This window comes from Camellia sinensis, chromosome 4 (genome assembly GCF_055761805.1).
Source record: "Camellia sinensis isolate YWXY chromosome 4, ASM5576180v1, whole genome shotgun sequence".
Classification (NCBI taxonomy): domain Eukaryota; kingdom Viridiplantae; phylum Streptophyta; class Magnoliopsida; order Ericales; family Theaceae; genus Camellia; species Camellia sinensis.
The window spans coordinates 221,732,502-221,750,543 of NC_138964.1; the positions used below are offsets into that span (position 1 = coordinate 221,732,502).

Genomic DNA, 18,042 nt, shown 5'->3' on the forward strand with positions numbered 1-18,042 from the left:
GTTGATTTATTTTATCAGTGGTGTTACATACACCAATTAGGGCATGCTTGATTAACAGGACTAGAGTATAAGATTGAGATTATTAATCCGTGAACCCAATAATCCTATATTTGTTTTGAAATTTTGGTTTAGAATTATTTATCTAATGGATAATTGATTCAACAAATTTGTAAAATTATTAATAATGGGGTAGGAATGAAATTATATATCCTGAGTTGAGAAATAAAATAAAAAAACTCTTTTACCCTTGACTAAAAATTAAAACACTTATTATTTTTATATAATTTTATATTTTAGAAGGCTAAAAATAATTTTAAAAAATTTGAAAATATTTTTTGATATTTATTTTATCAAATTAGTTTATATTTAAAAAAAAACAAACAAACATGGCGTTTGTATTTTTATTTTGCTTTTATTTATTTATTTATAATTTTTTTCAAAACCACTTTTATGAAGAAATTTTGATAAAGTAAAGATTGTGAAGAAAGATTGATTTAGGGTAAAATTAGAAAAGAAGATCAATATACTTATAATTTTACATTCGTATGTTTTTTTATTCAATGGAAATCAAACAATGAGCCAGGGAATAATTTATTCTACTAATCCAATTGAATAGTGAATACCACACTAATTTAATAAGATTATCAACAATGATTCATCCCACTAAAAATATCACCACTAATAGCACTAATACATTAAAAAAATAAAAAAAATAAAAAAAATAAAAAAAATTACAACTCCAAGACCAAAACATCACATCATTCATGGCGGGACCCACTGCCACCTAATTAGTGGGAGCACTAATTAGTGCTCCCAAGCATTTTTCTAAGACTATTAATACCTTCACTATTAGTCTTGTGAATCAAATGAATAATGTTTTATGCACCAATTAATGTACTAATTAATATATTAATTGATGACGTGACATAATTTAAGAGATTTTTGAATTTTGTAATATAATTAATGAGTGGGGTCAATAATAATATTATAACTAGTGTTAGTATACTAGTTAGTACATTAATTGGTGCATGTAGCACCACCGGAATCAGATATGGCCTTAGTGTACTAACTAGTATACCAACACTAATTATGACATTATTATTGACTAAACTCATTATACAAATTATAAATATAAAAAATTTCTTAAATTATGCCACATTATTAATTGATATACCAACACTAATTATGACATTATTATTGACTAAACTCATTATACAAATTATAAATATAAAAAATTTCTTAAATTATGCCACATTATTAATTGATATACCAATTGATAGGCTACTTAATACATATAGCATTGCTCTTGTTTTATATTTTGGAATATTGTGGCTAATTACGCCAAATTTGACAACTTTAAAATAATCTATTTTTTAATCTATTTTTCATCATATCAATTTTTTATTTTTCTACAAATTTTTTTATAAAAAGATAAAAAGTGCGGTTATTCCACTCGCCAGGCTCACCGTCTCACAGTCTCTCTCTCTCTCTCTCTCTCTCTCTGCACATATATTTACAATACGATATTCACAATATAAAGTGTTTCAATTTCCCTCATTTTATTTTTAATTCCTTGTAAAGTAAGTAAAATTTTGATGCTATGAATATCATTCTACTCATTAGTATTTGTTAGTATATAAACGATTTGTTCTATATTGATTTTGATACGGACGTTGTTTGAATTTGTTCGGTTGGTGACAATGGTAGAAGCTTTGTTTGTGGTTGATGAGCTTTCGATCTCACTGTGTTTCTAATTCTCGGATCTGATATGTTTCAGTCCTTCAAGCCTCTGCCAATGTTCATCTTTTTCCCTCTTCTCTGAATCCTCATCTTCTTCTTGTCTGTGTCGGTGGTTTGAGCTTCAAGCGCACCAATTTCACTCAGGTATATATATATATATATATATATGAACAAGTGATTGTGGATTTGATTGTGAGTTCATTTATTGTTTAGTTTCCTTTTCTTTCTATTTGTTCTTTTTTCTTTTTCGTTTTTGAATAATGAATTTTGCTTGTTTTTTAATGAACTGAGCACATCGTAGTGGATTTTTCTTCTTCTGAAACCCACATTTATGTTTATTGAGGATATATATTTCTTGTTATTATGCTTTAAGCTATAGGAATAGCTTGAATCCCAAAAGAAAGCTTTTAAGCCAAGCATATATTTTTATTTTTAATTTATGGGTTAATTCTTTTCCACTTTATTTGATTCTGACTGGTTTTGTTTTTGGGGGTTTAGGTGTTTAGTGATTGAATTTGTATCACCCTGCTCATTTGGGGTGTATTGTGAGGTGTCTTGTATTTACTGTAAAGTACTGTAAGGGCCTTTTACAGAGGCGGAGGGCTGAGGCCTGGAGTAGAAAAAGAGAGTTGCGGAGTTGTTCTTGTAATCCTTCTTGCCTATAGTGAATTTTGTTTGTTCTCTGCCGTGGACGTAGGCGTGCTTGTTCTTTTTGTTATTGTTTATTTTGTGATTGAAACCACGTTCTTGCATAACAGGGTGGTACAAGTTTTACTGTAATTATGGTTATGGGACAGAAGACAAAAAACAGGAAAAGTCCCTCTGTTCAGCAAGATTATCTGATTCATGTTCATGAGGTTAAACCTTGGCCCCCATCTCAGTCACTGAGAACCCTTCGTTCCGTTCTCATTCAATGGGAACATGGTGGTAGGAATTCTGGGTCTACTAACCCAGTTGTCCCTTTGCTTGGGTCTGGTGTTGGCGATGGAAAAATTGAATTTAATGAGTCTTTTAGGCTTCCCGTGACACTATTAAGGCAAATGTCTACTAAAAGTGGGGATGGTGATACTTTTCAGAAGAATTGTTTAGAGTTGAATTTGTATGAACCTCGGAGGGATAAGACGGTGAGAGGTCAATTGTTGGGAACTGCCATTATAGACCTGGCAGACTATGGTGTCGTTAAAGAGATTGTGAGTGTAAGTGTTCCAATTCATTCCAAGAGGATCTTTAACAACGCAGCACAACCGTTTCTGTTTATTAAAATTCAGTCTGTTGAAAAAGGGCGCACCAGCTTCTCATCCAGAGACAACCTATCTAAAGATGCATGCATGGAGAGAAATGGTAGCGAGTCTGCTTCTGTCTTGGTGAACGAAGAACATGCTGAGGAAGCTGAGATTGCATCAGTTACTGATGATGATGTTTCCTCCCACTCATCTCTGGCTGTTTCTTCTTCAGCTTTTGAGACTAATGGGGGTTTGTCCCCAAACAGTGAAGAGGTATATCTACTTCTACTCTCATATTGATAGCAATATTTCATTTTGCAACATCTTTCATTTCATTTTGCAACATCTTTCATTTTAATTATGCTCTATATCTACTTCCACCCTCATTTAAATAACAATAGTTCATTTTGCAACAACTTTCATTTAATTATGTCCTATGAATTGATGAGGTGTGTTCCTGTTTCTGCATTTCTGCATCTTTCCTGACACATAAACCAACCATATAAGTAGTAGCGAAACAGTTCACTGGCATAGTGGATAGCATGTTGTGTTTAGGTTAATATCAACCTTCCGGGTGATCATTGGCTTCATGGCTTCTCTTGATAGTTGTAGTTGCACAGTTTCAGATAATTTGATGATCAGTTGATGTTCCTATTACAGAACCGCTCACAGACAGTTAAGGATAGCCCTGGAGAGGCTTACAACCAACATCACTTAACTTCAAAGCAGGGACTTGAAAAATTAGATATGAAGTCTGTGGATGAACCGTGGGAAATCTTGAAGGTTAGTTCATCTTGCTCATTATCAACAGACTTATCTTCTAATAGGGGCAGCCTAGAAAATGGTCAGGCTACATTATCCAATTTTCCCGAGACAAGCTTGACATCAATGGCAAAGAAAATTGGTGCTCGTAGTGTTGAATCTTCATCCTCATCTATAACTTATGAAGGTGCAAAGGAAGATGTAAACACAAACATTCGAAGCAAAGATTGTGACAGTTTGATTCAGGAGGTTGATGAGAAGAAGGTTGCTAATGATGGAAGTGAAATTAGCGGTAATGCTTGGCATTCTGTAGAAGATGAACCGTGGAATAGATTTTCACAAGATGATACCATGAAGCAAGTCTCAGCGGGAAGTGATGTGCTATCTTACAATGGGGACAATCTTGGAGTAAATGGTAATATCCTAAACAGTGATAGGTTGAAGTATGTGAAGTCTGTCCGATCACTTGTGGAATCAGGTAGGAGCAATGGATCTGTTAGGAGTAGCACGTTGGGAGATGCTCAGAATGGTGCTCTACGCTTTGTTAGCAATGAAAGAAATGACACCAAACTTTATCCAAAGGAGACAAAAAACATCACTTCTAATGGTAGAATCCAACAACTGGAACATAGAATAAAGATGCTTGAAGGAGAGTTGAGAGAGGCTGCTGCGATTGAGATTAGCCTTTACTCAGTTGTTGCAGAACATGGAAGTTCCACAAATAAGGTCCATGCTCCGGCTCGCCGCCTATCTAGGCTCTATCTTCATGCTTGCAAAGAGAGTTCCCAATCAAGGAGAGCAAGTGTGGCTAGAAGTGCTGCCTCCGGATTAGTTTTGGTCGCAAAAGCATGTGGAAATGATGTTCCAAGGTACTTTCAAACAACAATATTTGTTCCAATCCCATGAAAACATCCATCACATCCATACATCATCCTATTTTATTTTTATGTAAGTTCGTTTTGGAACCAACAAATAAAATCTTTTTGATTGGTTGGTTGCAGAAATCAGAATCTGTGACCTTTTTAATTTTTATAGCTCGTATGGCAATTTGATTTGCGTCAAGTGTTCCTATCAATTTTATAGGATGATGATAATTTATTTTTTTGAACCACTTGTTCTATTAGATGAAATAATGAACAAAATCTAATAGGAAGGAAAATCTAGAAACTAGCTCTAGAGACCTACCTAACTTGAGGAGTGAATATTGAACATTGGTAAGCACGATGTTTAACCATATTTATTGTTTTATGGATGTTTTACATTTTCTTTCCTTAAAGAGCTCATTTACTTTCCTACACTGTGAAACACAGGTTGACTTTTTGGTTATCAAATTTGGTTGTACTGAGAGCTATCATAAGCAGAGCTCAATTACCACATTCTGCTAGACCTTGTATTGAGAGGACTGGTAGCAGGAAGGGAAACCAGAAGCAATTTTCTCTACTAAAATGGACAGAGTTCTCTTTGAGCAAGGAGAAGAAAGGTGCTTTATTTGCAAGTTATGATGACTGGGAGGACCCTCCTACATTTGCGTCAGCATTGGAAAAGATCGAAGCTTGGATCTTCTCAAGAATCATTGAATCTGTCTGGTGGCAGGTCATACCATAATTTAATGTCTTCTTTCTTTTTGTAAATTTATTTGAAATTAATGTCCGATACTGGTCCACCTGTCCCAACTCCCCATGTTGGAAAGAGTTGCTGGACCTCCACTGAGTAATGGATTTTTTTGTCTTTCCATTTCCGTGGACTTGGATTCAAGTCTCTCTAGGAGCTTGAAGGCTGCCTTCATTGGGTGGGGTAGGATCTGTGCCAAATCTAATAAAGATAATAATTACAAATATTAGGTGAATCATAGGGCTGTGTTTGGATCTACGATTTGGTGAGGGATTTGTGGAGGGAAAGGAAATATCCAAATCCAATATCCAAACACAGGCTAAATGAATCCCTTTAATGTGGCTGACCTGACTTTGTTGTATGTTTTCTCCAGACTTTAACACCACATATGCAAACTGCTGCTGCCAAGGCAATAAGTTCAGGTATGGCTTCGAAAGCAAGTAAAACCTATCGAAGGACATCTAGTTCAGGTGATCAAGAGAGGGTAAACTTTTCATTAGAGCTCTGGAAGAAGGCTTTCAAGGATGCGTGTGAACGCCTTTGTCCTGTTCGAGCTGGAGGGCACGAGTGTGGTTGCTTACCCGTGCTGGCTAGATTGGTAAATTCTATATGCTCTATTTTCCTTTTGAGTTAAATATTCATATCTTTATATGTAACATAATAAATATATAAAATTATATATTTTGCACATGTCTCCCACTTGTCGTGTCCTACATTTTTGTGAAAATTTCCGTGTTGGTGTTGTGTCACATGTTTGTATCCGTGCTTCTTAGGGACTATCTATGGCGTAGATTCATGTTGTGTATGCTATGTTGGAACCCATGCTTTGCCGATTCATTGTTAAGGAGAACACGTCTAGGAGCATACCGTGTTTCTATGCCCAAATTACTCCTACAATCCTTGAGCATTACCTGGTCTTTTGCCCCTTTCTCAAATGTGTAGAGATGTCCCGTCTCTGTATGCACAATGGTTTGGCGTATCTGTCCAGTCCTTGAAGCTCTATTTTGCCCATTCTTTCAAAAAAATCTGTTTTCTTATGAAGCTATAGCTTCCACTTCATATATTTTGTTGGACCCATTGAAAAGAATGAAAATTACTAACATGTTACTCCAATTCTGACTAGATAATGGAGCAATGTGTGGCTAGATTGGACGTGGCAATGTTGAATGCTATTCTTCGTGAATCTGATGACGAAATTCCAACCGATCCTGTATCTGATCCCATTAGCGATGCCAAGGTTCTTCCTATTCCAGCAGGGAAAGCAAGCTTTGGGGCTGGTGCACAACTCAAAAATGTGGTGAGAATTACAAATCTATCCCGCTGATATTGAACTCATTTATTTGTAAATGCTAATAATTCTGAATCGCTGCTGTTGGCTCCATATGATCTTAATGACTGACTTGTGTGCTCTGGATGACAGATTGGGACCTGGTCTAGATGGCTTACCGATCTATTTGGTCTTGACGATGATGACTCACTTGATGACAAGAATGACTGTGATAATGATGATGATGGCACAAGAAAAGACCACGATACGTCGTTCAAGTCTTTCCATCTTCTGAATGCACTGAGTGACCTCATGATGCTTCCAAAGGACATGCTCTTAAGCCAGTCAACCAGAAAAGAGGTTCGACTCTGAAACTTTTAAACCCCTCCGTTTGTCTTTTGTCCACATGATCCATAGATGCTGTACTTGTTGTCATCAGTGTTAAATGTTTTTTATTTTTATTTTTGAAGGTATGCCCCATATTTGGTCCGCCGCTGATCAAGAGGGTTGTTAACAATTTCATCCCAGATGAATTTTGCCCGGACCCAATTCCTAAGGTTGTCCTTGAAGCTCTGGATTCTGAGGTTTGTCCCTTTGAAAACCAAGTTATCTAAACATGGATATACCTTGTGGTTCCAAGAGAGTTCCCAAGTTTTTGAAAAACAAAAATAAACAAAAAAACATGTATGCGTCATAGTTTTCCCATGGTAATAAAACACTTGAGCTTATAAATTCTACTTTGAAAATTCACTGCAGTACTATTTTTGGTTTAATTTGATTCAGGATCCTCTTGAGGCCGAGGTAGGTTTGATCACAAACTTCCCGTGCAGTGCAGCTCCAATAGTCTACTTGCCACCTCCAGTATCTTCTGTTGCTGCTATTATAGGAGACATTGGCAGTCAATCTCGGCTGACAAGAAGCAGGTCCTCAGTGCTCAAGAAATCATACACTAGTGATGACGAGCTTGATGAATTGGATTCACCCTTAACTGCCATTGTCGAGACCTTCCAGGCTTCACCTACTCCGACAAAACCCAGCTGGATATCAAAGGAAAAAGGAAGTCAAAATGCTGTCAGGTATCAGCTTCTTCGGGAGGTATGGATGAACAGCGAGTAAGAGTAATAGATTTGACAGATTCAAAGCATCCTATAATTTTGAAGAATAGACAGTCTCTGGGATTTTTGCTTGATATCAAAAGTAAATGGCAGTTGCAATGTTGTCTACACATAGACCCCTTTCAGTTGGCACTGACAAATAACAAGAAGTGTGTATGTATATACGAGTATACATAATCTTTTTCTTTTTAGTGTGTGCGCATGGAAAGCTGTAATTGTGCCTTGTTATTGATGTTCCAGTATAGGACTTTTCTTAAGTGTGTAACTTACACCTTACACTTACGCCTTTTTGTTTGCTGCCCTGTTTTATGTTTACACCTTCCATTTACACCTTTTGTGTTGGTTGCACATGGTGTGCAACCTTAACAGCACCCTTAAATACATAGCCTTGTTTGAGAACAAGCTATTTTAGTAACTTTTTGACTTTTTACGAAAAGATGTGCTGAAAAGTAGAGAGGCAATGTGACTAGTTTTAGTTGGCTTTTTGACTTTTTGGCTAAAATAGCCACTCCCTTTTGGAGGTGATAATTTCAAGTGTTGCATTTTTTTTTTTATTTTTTTTTTTTTCTGAAAAGAAAATATTATCAAAGGTCATACAGCAAAAATTCGGAAATTATTCTGTTGGCATGCTCGAACTTTGGTTACTGTGCTTAAAGTTGTCTCAAGGTGTGAATTTAAGAAATTTGCCAAATTATGTTTCAAATCCTAATCCCAACTCCCAAATACATATTACAACCTAACACAAAGAAGATTTCCATTACTCAAAACACTTGAATTGTATCTGGATGAGTTAGCCCTCCCGGTGCTGCAAATAAACACGACTTTTTTCCACTCCTGCTATTGTGAAACTCGAAATCTTCTAAGAAAGCTCTCGGATCTATAAATAATATATTTCAAGTTTCCATTGAATTCAGGAACCAGAGAACAAGATCTAATCATGAAGATTCAAATATTATGAGAAAGAGAGACAAGCCAAAAATACTCGTTGAATGTATACGAGGGCACAAAAACATACATCGTAAAGCAAAACAAAACAAATACCAACACATAAAATAATAGGCTAACTTCATATAATGCTCAAAATCGCCAATATCCTTCTCCACCATTCAGCTTCTTGCTGGAACAAGATTACAAACAAAGCATCACCAAAAATGCATTGCACTTTCCAAACAAAAATGGGGGAAAAAGAAAAAAGAAAACGAAAACAAAAAGAAAAACAATGAAGTCTTCAAAACTATGCTTAAGCTGGACATTTGTCAAAGTGGAAAACTCCAGCCAACTATGCTACACTCAAGTTGCGTATGTTTAATATAGAGCCTGAACAAAAATGAAGTAAATTTGAAGATTGCATTGGACAAATCATGCAGTCAACTTCTGTGAAGTATTGATGGCATTCATATGCTGAAGATGTAAAGCTGCCAAGAGACCTTGCCACGTTTCTCCGGGTGCACCAACCACTTGAAAGTCAAGAAGCTTCTTCTGTTTTCTGTAGTAGTCTACCAATGGTTTGCTCTGAAAAGATAAATAGATAAATCAATAGCTTTATCAGTGAAAAGTGTCTTTCATGCAATTCTTGAGCAGAAAAGATGCTAACTTCAAATCTTACTACCCCTTGTCATAGATTAAAATCACAAATGAGAAAATATCTCTTAAAATTTGAAGTGTACAGTCATGTCCCAAGTAGAATGTATTAAGAGAACTAAAAAGAGCATCAGACTCGTACAAACAGAGCACAAAAAACACCCATAGTTTATTAGTTATTTTTGGAATACAATATGATAGATGGAACATAACTTGTTGCAGGTTACTATGAATACTCAGGATCAAATCGGGGTAATAAAGAAGTATCTTAAATTTGCACATTGTCACCATAGTTTAGTTTCTGATCTAGAAGTAATAATATGGATTATGAAGTATACCTGCTCTGCATGAATACAAAGTTTCTCTTTCCAAGCACCTTGCACATCAGCACCGGAAGATCCCATGCTCAGAAATTCTTGACCAGTAGAATATATTCCATTTCTCACATGCTTCAACAAGCACTCCTCTGAGCATTTGAAATTCACAACTAAATCAATATCAGCAATTCGGTCAAGGATCTCCTGCAGTACATTAACAATCCAAATAGTAAACATTACCGAGCCCAACCATGAAAGAAATCAACACAAACTAAACCTTGCCAGACATAATTTCAGGGTAATTACAACCTAAATAGAAAATTTAATTTTCTATTGTCAATGCCAATGAATTGGCCTCTGGAACTACTAATCAAAGGGTATTTGTTTCTTCCCCAAAAAAGAGAAAAATTTTCAGAAAGAAACTCTAAAACTTACAGCTTGCATTCTTGTACGAGGAATTCCATCCAGAATAAACCCAGTTTCACCCTTGGAGTATCCTTCTTCCAACCTCTTGGACAACAGACCGAAAATTATATCTTCTGGAACAAGCTTCCGTTGGTTCACAGCATTTGAAATCTAAATTCACCATAAAAAATAAACAAATACATTAATACAATCAAAAGGTTAATTAAAAAAAAAAAGAAGCTGTTAATGATTTGCCTCTAAGAACTCAAAATTCCATATATTTGTACTACATTTCGGGTATCTCTTCTTTTTTTCCTTTTTTTTTTTTTTGATAAATACAATTCGGGTATCTTCAAGCATCAAATAATCTCAAATTCGTTCAAATATTTTGCAAAATTGGTACAATTAGTTAAGATAAATCAAAACATATAACCTGTGGAAACCTAAAAACATAAAAAAATCCAATTGCCACATTTTCTCGGCAACCAAACAGAAAAGAAAACAATTGAACCTGTTTGTAGAGAGAAGACTGAGGGTGTAGCTCTTGGCGAACAAGCGAGCCCATAGAAATGTGAGGGACTCGAAGAAGCTTCGAGAGCCTCTCAGCATAAACCTGTTTCTTCGCCAGTGGATCCCCCATGATCACCCACTGCACTCCTCTTCCTGGAATCGATCCCTCCGAGTCGTCCGAGTACTCTTCGTAGTCGTAATCATACTGAAGCTGAGCCGCAGAAGCCGATCCATAGGCTCGGCTGTCGATGAACCCCAGACGGCGGAGGGCCTCTGGTTGCGCCGCCGGTATCAAGCGGCGAAGCGCGGCCATGGCGGCGGAGAGAGGAGAGAGAGAGAGAGGGAGAGGCGGAGGCTGAAAGAGGTGAACGAAAGGGCTTTTCAGTGGGAGTTTCTATTTGCACACACAACACTCTCTATACACATCCTTCTTAATTCACACACCCAAAACAAAAATATATAAAAATAAAATATATATATATATATATATATATATATATATATATATATATATTTACTCATTACACACACTATTATTCTAATTATATCCATACATACACAACTTTCTAACACACTCAATCCACCCACCTTCCCTTACATTTTTCATTTTCCAAACCCTAACCCTAAACCAGCTGTCGGCGACACCATGGCTCGTCGATTCCTCCACCCACTATCGCAGCCTACATATCCGTCCAACCCCTCTGTCGACCACTCCTTGTCCCTGCTACTACCACCATCGTAGCGGCGACCCACCATCGCGACACACCCGCCGTTCGATAAACTAGGATCGAAAATCACACATCGATTCGACCATCAACATCCAAACAAAACACATTGGTTCGACCATCCGAATAAAACACATTGGTTCGACACTGTACTTTCGAATCAATATGTTTGGTTCGAAGGTGGCCGCAGAGAGAGAGAGAGTTGCAGATGACAGGAAGGGGGCTTTAACGAGAGAAAAGAGGGATTGGAGAGTGTGAGCGACGAGTGATGGAGTGAGGAGAGGCTTCGATTTGAGAAGAGGGGGCTGGTGGGAGAGGCGACGGAGGGGGTGATTAGGATTAGGATTTTTGGTTGAAGAAGAAATAGGTATTTTGGTAATTTTATTTTGGAACAAAAGTGTAATAAAAAAAAGATCGTTAAGTATGTGGTAATAGAGGAAATGATGTGTGTTAATAGAAGCTCCCTTTTTGAGTTTTGAGGGAGAGAAGAGAATATGAAATTGGCGCTGCCTTTGAACTGTAATTACGTTAATGCCCTTTGATCTAGCCGTAGGGAATGCCAAATGGATGGATGGCATTGGTTGCTATGCACTGGGTTTTATGAACGTTGGGCCCACAAAAAGTATTTCGATCCAATGAGAGCGGAGCCACGAGTTTAATTATTAATCCTTTCGAAATCAACTGCATTACAGACCAGTTTATTTATTTATTTTTATTTTATTTTATTTTTATTATCGGTTGAATAACCGATAAATCTTAAATAATGAATTTATAAATTATTTGATTTTTTTTTTATAAATTTAAATGTCTTATTCTAATATAAATTACATAAAGTGAGTGTTTGGAAAGTTGCAATTTTGGACTTGTTTGGGAAGGGAGGGTTTGGGCTTTTTTGGCTAAAATAGCCACAAAAAAATAAAATAGACTTTTTAGTCCAATAAGACAAAACATCACATCCAATTCATAATCATTACATTCTCTCTCATAAAAAGTCAAAAAAGACAAAAATAAAAAATAAAAAAATCATTTCCAAACAAGACTTTTAGCTCTAGGATAAAATAGCCAAAAAGTTAAAAAGCCAACCCACTTCCCAAACGAACCCTTTAGTAGGCTATTTTAGTTTTTGACTATTTTAGTAAGCTAAAATTTTTGTGTTTAGAAAATAGTTAGATTTTTTTGTAGTTGGATGTGATGTTTGTGAGAGAAAAAATGAAATGATTATGGATTTGATCTGATATTTTGTCTTATTAGCTATTTTAGTCTATTTTGTCATTTTGTGAATTTTAGCTCAAAAAGTCAAAAAAAGTCTTTGGCAAACATCAAGAAAGAGTTAAGTATAAATGTGCGTGTATTATATGTTGAGAGATAAATGTAAATTTTCTCATAATGTTAAAATTACTAAATGTAACACTTAAAAAAAACTCGTTAATATATATATATATATATATGTATTAAAAATAATACTCCATTCAATGTAACACAAACATCACCAAACAAATGCTATGGTGACAAACATCGTCAAACAAATGATTATAGATTTGATGTGACATTTCATTTTATTGTTTGTTTTAGTCTATTTTGTCTTTTTGTGAATTTTAGTCTAAAAAATGCTAAAATCTCATTTCCCAAACATCACCATAATAAAAAATTCTTTAATATATTTTTTTCAAACATAACAACGTAACATTCCAAAAAAATTCCTTAGTATATTTTTCTCAAATGTAATACTCTAATCAATGTAACACACAAAAATTGCGTAGTATACTTTTCTCAAACGTAACAAGTAATATTCCAAAAACCTTTTTTAGTGTATTTTCTTTTCAAACGTTACACTTCAATCAATATAATACACAAAAACTTTTTAGTGTATTTTTTTCCAAACGTAGCACACTAATATAACAAATAATGTAACACCAGAAAACCACATTATATAGTGATTCCGGTTTTGACCATTCACTTGTTGTATTCCGGACTCGAGTTTATGGTTTCTGAATGTTGTTAATTGTCTTTCCTCTTTATTCCTCCTTAAATTTGGTTATTTAGGTGTTTTGAGTGTGTTTGGAACAGGTTAGTTGCTTAGTTTTTAAACCTTGTGTTGCCCAGAATTTTGGTCCTCCGCTCGAGCGGGCCTTCTTGCACACAAGCGGGATTTGCAAACTCTCAGTACTTTGCACGTTTGCAAAAGTACTGGAGGGGTGTTTTCCACACTTGAACGACGTTTTCTACGCTCGAACGGGTGGGCGCTCGAGCGACCTTTCTTGCGCTCGAGCGTTGGTTTGTTGCCTGCAAAACTTTTGGATGTGTGTTTTTTATGCTCAAGATGGGAATTCTTACGGTGAGCGTTCGTTGTGTCTTGACGCTCGAACGGCCATTATTGTGCTCGAGCGGAATAACTTTTTATGTCTTTCGCTCGAGCGTCAACTTCTGCTCGAGTGGACTGTACTTATATCAGATCGCAAAACTGATATTTTCTATCACTTTTTCATTATTTTCTCTCTCTCTAAAACTTTTCAAAAACCTAGATTTTGACTCTCTCTCTCTAAAACTCTCTCTCTTTCTCTACATTTTGGCCTAGATTCTTTGGGTTCTTTACCCTAATGTCTTTGAGAAAAAGTTAGAGCATTCCAAAAGCTTCATTTTGATCTAATTGGAACTTGGTCTTAGCATTGTTGAGGGTTCTACCTTGCTTTGCTTGGTCTTTTCTTCTTGAGGTAGGGATTTTCTACACTTTAATATGGTTTTTCACTTAGTTATTTGTCGTTGTGTAACAATGGTGGGATTTGGGGTTAATGTGAACAAACCCAGGGTTTGGGTGTAAAATGAGAAGAGGGGTTTTTGGTGAATGAGAGATAAATGATTGTGGGGTTTGAAAATGATGTTGTATGGTGTTAAATTTTTTTATTTTGGTACTTGGTTGAGACTTGGGAGGAGAGGGAGTTTGCCCTAAAGTGATTATGGTATTTATTTTGTATGAAGAAATGAAATTGGTGTTGTAAACATAAAATTGGACGAGTATTGAGATACACGGTGGAATTGAGTAGATGATACGTCTCATCTTTAGAAATTTTAAATAAATTATATGTCTTGAGATTGTATATTTGTTTACAAATAACCATATTGGAACATCGGTGGAAGATAACTATGATTGTTGTAGAAATTGTATGAGGGTTAAGTGAATTAAAACTAATCCATGGTTGGTTATCATTGAATATGATCATGTTGTAAATACATTGTATATGTATGATTGTTTGAGAGGAGAAATGGGATGTACTCCACGTATGATTATGCGTTTAAATACATTGTATATGCATGGTTTTTTAGGAGGAGAAAGGGGATGTACTCCACTGTTTGGGAGGAGAAAGGGGATAAACTTCGTTAGAATTAAGTTAGCCGAAGTGTCCTGGGTGAAACTCCCGAAATTTATACATGGGTGCTGATCCTACGGACGAAATTTCCGTAAAATGACAGATTGAAGTGTTTGTGTGCTAATTGTGTGATTATGGAACCATTGAGTTGTAGTCTCAATTAAGTTATTAAAAGATAATGAAGTTGGCTCATGTATTGAAATGAATTGAATGGGAATGGATTAAAGATTTGGATTTGGTACCTTTTGACTATATAAAATATGAATATTTTGTCATAGGCATTGTTTATGCATATTGTACTTATATCTTTGTTAAATCTCATATATTGTGTTAGATTATTTTTACTGGGCTGTGGCTCACCTTATTTGGGAAAAACCATTTTCAGGTGCTGGTGACATGCTTCCGCCAAGGTAGTAGCTTGGAGGGAGTTTGGAGCAAGAGCTTCATTTTTGTAGTGTTTATTTTGTATAGCCAAGGGCTTAAGTTGTATTGAGTTAGACTCTTACTTTTGTTGTAACCAAGCAACGTTTTGGAAAGATATAAGCCCGTAGGGTATTTATTTTGTTGATTATCAACTAGTATTACATGTTATAGTTTCAGAATGAACATTTATGCATGTATATTGCATGTGTTATCTTTTGTAATGCAAACTCTGATGAATGAAAGCATTTTGTTTCTATTATTCTTTCACTTATGAGTTGGGTTCATTATATTATCTTGGGGGCATTACACATTAACAGAAATGTAAATTTTCATGCTTGACAATCAATACTTCATCCATCAATACCTCTAAAAAGAATCTTCCATACCTCACGTTTTCATTCCCATCAAAAAAATGAATCACAAAAAAAAAAAAAAAAAAATGAATCACAAAAAGGCGTTCACTTAAACTCAAATGACACAAAATCAAATAGATACAATTTTCATAAGATTAATTGATTCATAAGAAAACTCTCATCATCGTCTCGTTTGGGAATATGCTATTTTAGTAACTTTTTGATTTTTAGGCTAAAATATGAAATAAAAAAAATTAGTATGTTTGAAATGACTTTTTATTTTTTTAAGAAAAAATATACAAAAAATAGAGTGAAAAGAGAATCTTTAACTTTTTGGAATAGGTTATAAGTTTTTTGATTTTTTAATAACTTTTTAACTTTTTTTAGGTTAAAGTGTTGCATGCCAAATGATAGAGCTAAGCAAGAAATTCGTATAATCCGTAATCCAATCCGGTTCAGTCCAATCTGGTAGGATTGGATTGGTTTTTTGAATCCGTGGTTCGGTTCCGAATAAAAAATTAAAAATCTATTGGCCACGGATCGGTTCCGGATTGAACCTCATGATTCCGGATTTGAACTGATCCATACCGTATACATTTAGTCTATATTTATACCATATACCCTCCCACATAATATCATTTCTTGTTTCGTATAAAAGCTAAACACTAACCCTAATTCACCTCACATACCGCTTAGCTTGCTCACTCATTACTGCCTCTCACACTTGCATCTCTCTCTTTCGGTACTCTCTCTCTCTTCTCTTTCTCAGACGCTCTCCGATCATTATGCATCTTCGATCATTCATCTCAGATTTGCAACCTCACATGCCGCTCATTCACTCACTGTCTCTCACACTCTCATCTCTCTTTCGATACTCTCTCTCTCTTCTCTTTCTCAGACACTCTCAGATCCTCCATCTCCGATCATCCATCTCAGATCTTCAACCTCACACGCCGCTCAATCACTGCCTCTCACACTCCCATCTCTCTCTCTTCTCTTTCTCAGAGACTCTCATATCCTCCATCTCCGATCATCATTTATCTCAGATCATCCATCTCAGATTTGTAGTTGTAGCTCTCTCTCTTCTCGGTGAGCTCTTTCTATATATATATATATGTATATTATATTTTGTTTTTGTGAGAATCATGTTCTGTTTGCTGATTTTTCCAGTCCCAGATTTGTTACATTTGATGAATAAATTTGTTCGAGCTCTCTCTTTCTCTCTCTTGGTGAGCTCTCTCTCTCTGTGTTGATCTGTCAAAAATCTCTGTTGATTGTTGATCATTGTGTGTATCTCAGATTATTGTTCATCTCTATTGATCATTGTTCATCTCAGATTATTTTCACTACAACAAAAAAGGCCTTTGGTGACAGACTGATTTTGTCTCCAAACATCAAATTTTTGTCATCAAAGTGATCAGTGATGAAAAATTTTTGTCACCACGGTTGCCGCCTATATGTTGCCATAGAAAGTACCTGGTGACGAAAAATAATTTTGTTGCCTATTTTTTTTTTTTTTTGGCGACGGAATTTTTCATCTCTAAATGTTGCAATTTTCATCCTCTACAACATCAATTTTGTCACCAGAATTAGATAATATTTTATTTTAATTGTTTTAGCGACAAAATATTTCGTCACTAAATAGGTTTTAGTGACGCAATTTATCCTCACCAATGATATAGATTAAAGTGACAAAAAAATTCGTCACCAAAAAGAGCACAAAAGAAAATTCTTGAATGAAATATTTTAATTTAGCGACGAAATATTTAGTATATGTGAGGAAATTATTTGTTTAGTACTATATCATTAGTGACAAAATTATTCATCATGTTGTTCTAAAACTAATAGCGACATTTTTTTTTCATCTGTAATAATAATTAATTTTTTTTTTAAAATGGGAGTAATATTTTCAATTTCAAAATTTTCTTTTCACTAAAAATTCCATGCACATTTCAATAATCTGTTTAATAAAATATCTATTACAAATCAATACAAAAATCTGTTTATTTTCATAAACACCACAGTCGAATTTCAGCACAATATCCACAAAAATACACTATCAACTGCATGCGAATTACCAAACACGTTTCCTAATATCCACAAAAAACATGTCTACCAATATCCACACAAATATAATATCAAGTGCGGATTACAAAACACGTCCTGTAATACTCACAAAAATATAAAATTTACAAAGTAACCAAAATACTTGTAAGGTAATATGAACAAAAACACAAAATGAGCTAGCTTCTACTCTTCAGATTACCAAACATGTCCATATCTAAACTCGAATCTGTAACAAAACAAAACACAAAAAAAAAAAAAAACAAAAGAATGTAAGTTAGACAATAATTATCTTATTAATCAAATATACAATTTAACATGCATTTTTTGACTTAGTTTTTAAATCGGGAGTCATGTGCTAGTGCTGTAAGTTTTCACAACTTACATTGGTCCCTCCCGAGGTATTTAAGGTTTTCCCGGCCCTTTCCGTACTTGTTACACGATTTTGGCCCCCCAATGGTCTATTTACAAGATTAAGTGTTGGGAAAATGTATTTTTCGACTTAGTTTTCAAACCGGGAGTCTCGTGCTAGATCCGTAAGTTTACACAAATTACAATGGTCCCTTCTGAGGTGTTTGAGG

General features: G+C 35.2%; 2 protein-coding genes across 3 annotated transcripts; one reads left to right on the top strand and one right to left on the bottom strand.

The window, feature by feature from the left end:
* Positions 1-1,450: 1,450 nt before the first annotated feature.
* Positions 1,451-8,000, top strand: LOC114286083 (uncharacterized). Of its 2 annotated transcripts, XM_028229192.2 has the most exons (10): positions 1,451-1,580; positions 1,778-1,884; positions 2,499-3,236; positions 3,624-4,594; positions 5,036-5,318; positions 5,710-5,934; positions 6,460-6,633; positions 6,757-6,963; positions 7,074-7,187; positions 7,387-8,000. In XM_028229192.2, exons 3-10 carry the CDS (start codon positions 2,523-2,525, stop codon positions 7,717-7,719), a joined length of 3,021 nt encoding a protein of 1,006 aa, XP_028084993.2. In that variant the 5' UTR covers positions 1,451-1,580; positions 1,778-1,884; positions 2,499-2,522; the 3' UTR covers positions 7,720-8,000. The 2 variants fall into 2 exon arrangements, with proteins under 2 accessions (XP_028084993.2, XP_082723769.1); XM_082867643.1 differs by lacking the exon at positions 1,451-1,580 and having other exon boundaries at positions 1,667-1,884.
* Positions 8,001-8,766: 766 nt separating this feature from the next.
* LOC114286267 (putative adenylate kinase 7, mitochondrial) lies at positions 8,767-10,982 on the bottom strand. Its single transcript, XM_082867644.1, has 4 exons — positions 10,533-10,982; positions 10,052-10,192; positions 9,638-9,820; positions 8,767-9,230 (listed from the first exon to the last, which is right to left on the bottom strand). Exons 1-4 carry the CDS (start codon positions 10,842-10,844, stop codon positions 9,078-9,080), a joined length of 789 nt encoding a protein of 262 aa, XP_082723770.1. The 5' UTR covers positions 10,845-10,982; the 3' UTR covers positions 8,767-9,077.
* Positions 10,983-18,042: the final 7,060 nt, after the last annotated feature.

Excerpts from the sequence above, each read along its gene's own strand:
- LOC114286267 (XM_082867644.1), bottom strand. The coding sequence starts at position 10,844 with ATGGCCGCGCTTCGCCGCTTGATACCGGCGGCGCAACCAGAGGCCCTC. Across the intron at positions 10,193-10,532 it reads AGTCTTCTCTCTACAAACAG|ATTTCAAATGCTGTGAACCA; the intron begins GTTCAATTGTTT and ends TGGTGAATTTAG. Across the intron at positions 9,821-10,051 it reads CTCGTACAAGAATGCAAGCT|GAGATCCTTGACCGAATTGC; the intron begins GTAAGTTTTAGA and ends AATGTACTGCAG.
- LOC114286083 (XM_028229192.2), top strand. The coding sequence starts at position 2,523 with ATGGTTATGGGACAGAAGACAAAAAACAGGAAAAGTCCCTCTGTTCAG. Across the intron at positions 3,237-3,623 it reads TGTCCCCAAACAGTGAAGAG|AACCGCTCACAGACAGTTAA; the intron begins GTATATCTACTT and ends TTCCTATTACAG. Across the intron at positions 7,188-7,386 it reads TTGAAGCTCTGGATTCTGAG|GATCCTCTTGAGGCCGAGGT; the intron begins GTTTGTCCCTTT and ends AATTTGATTCAG.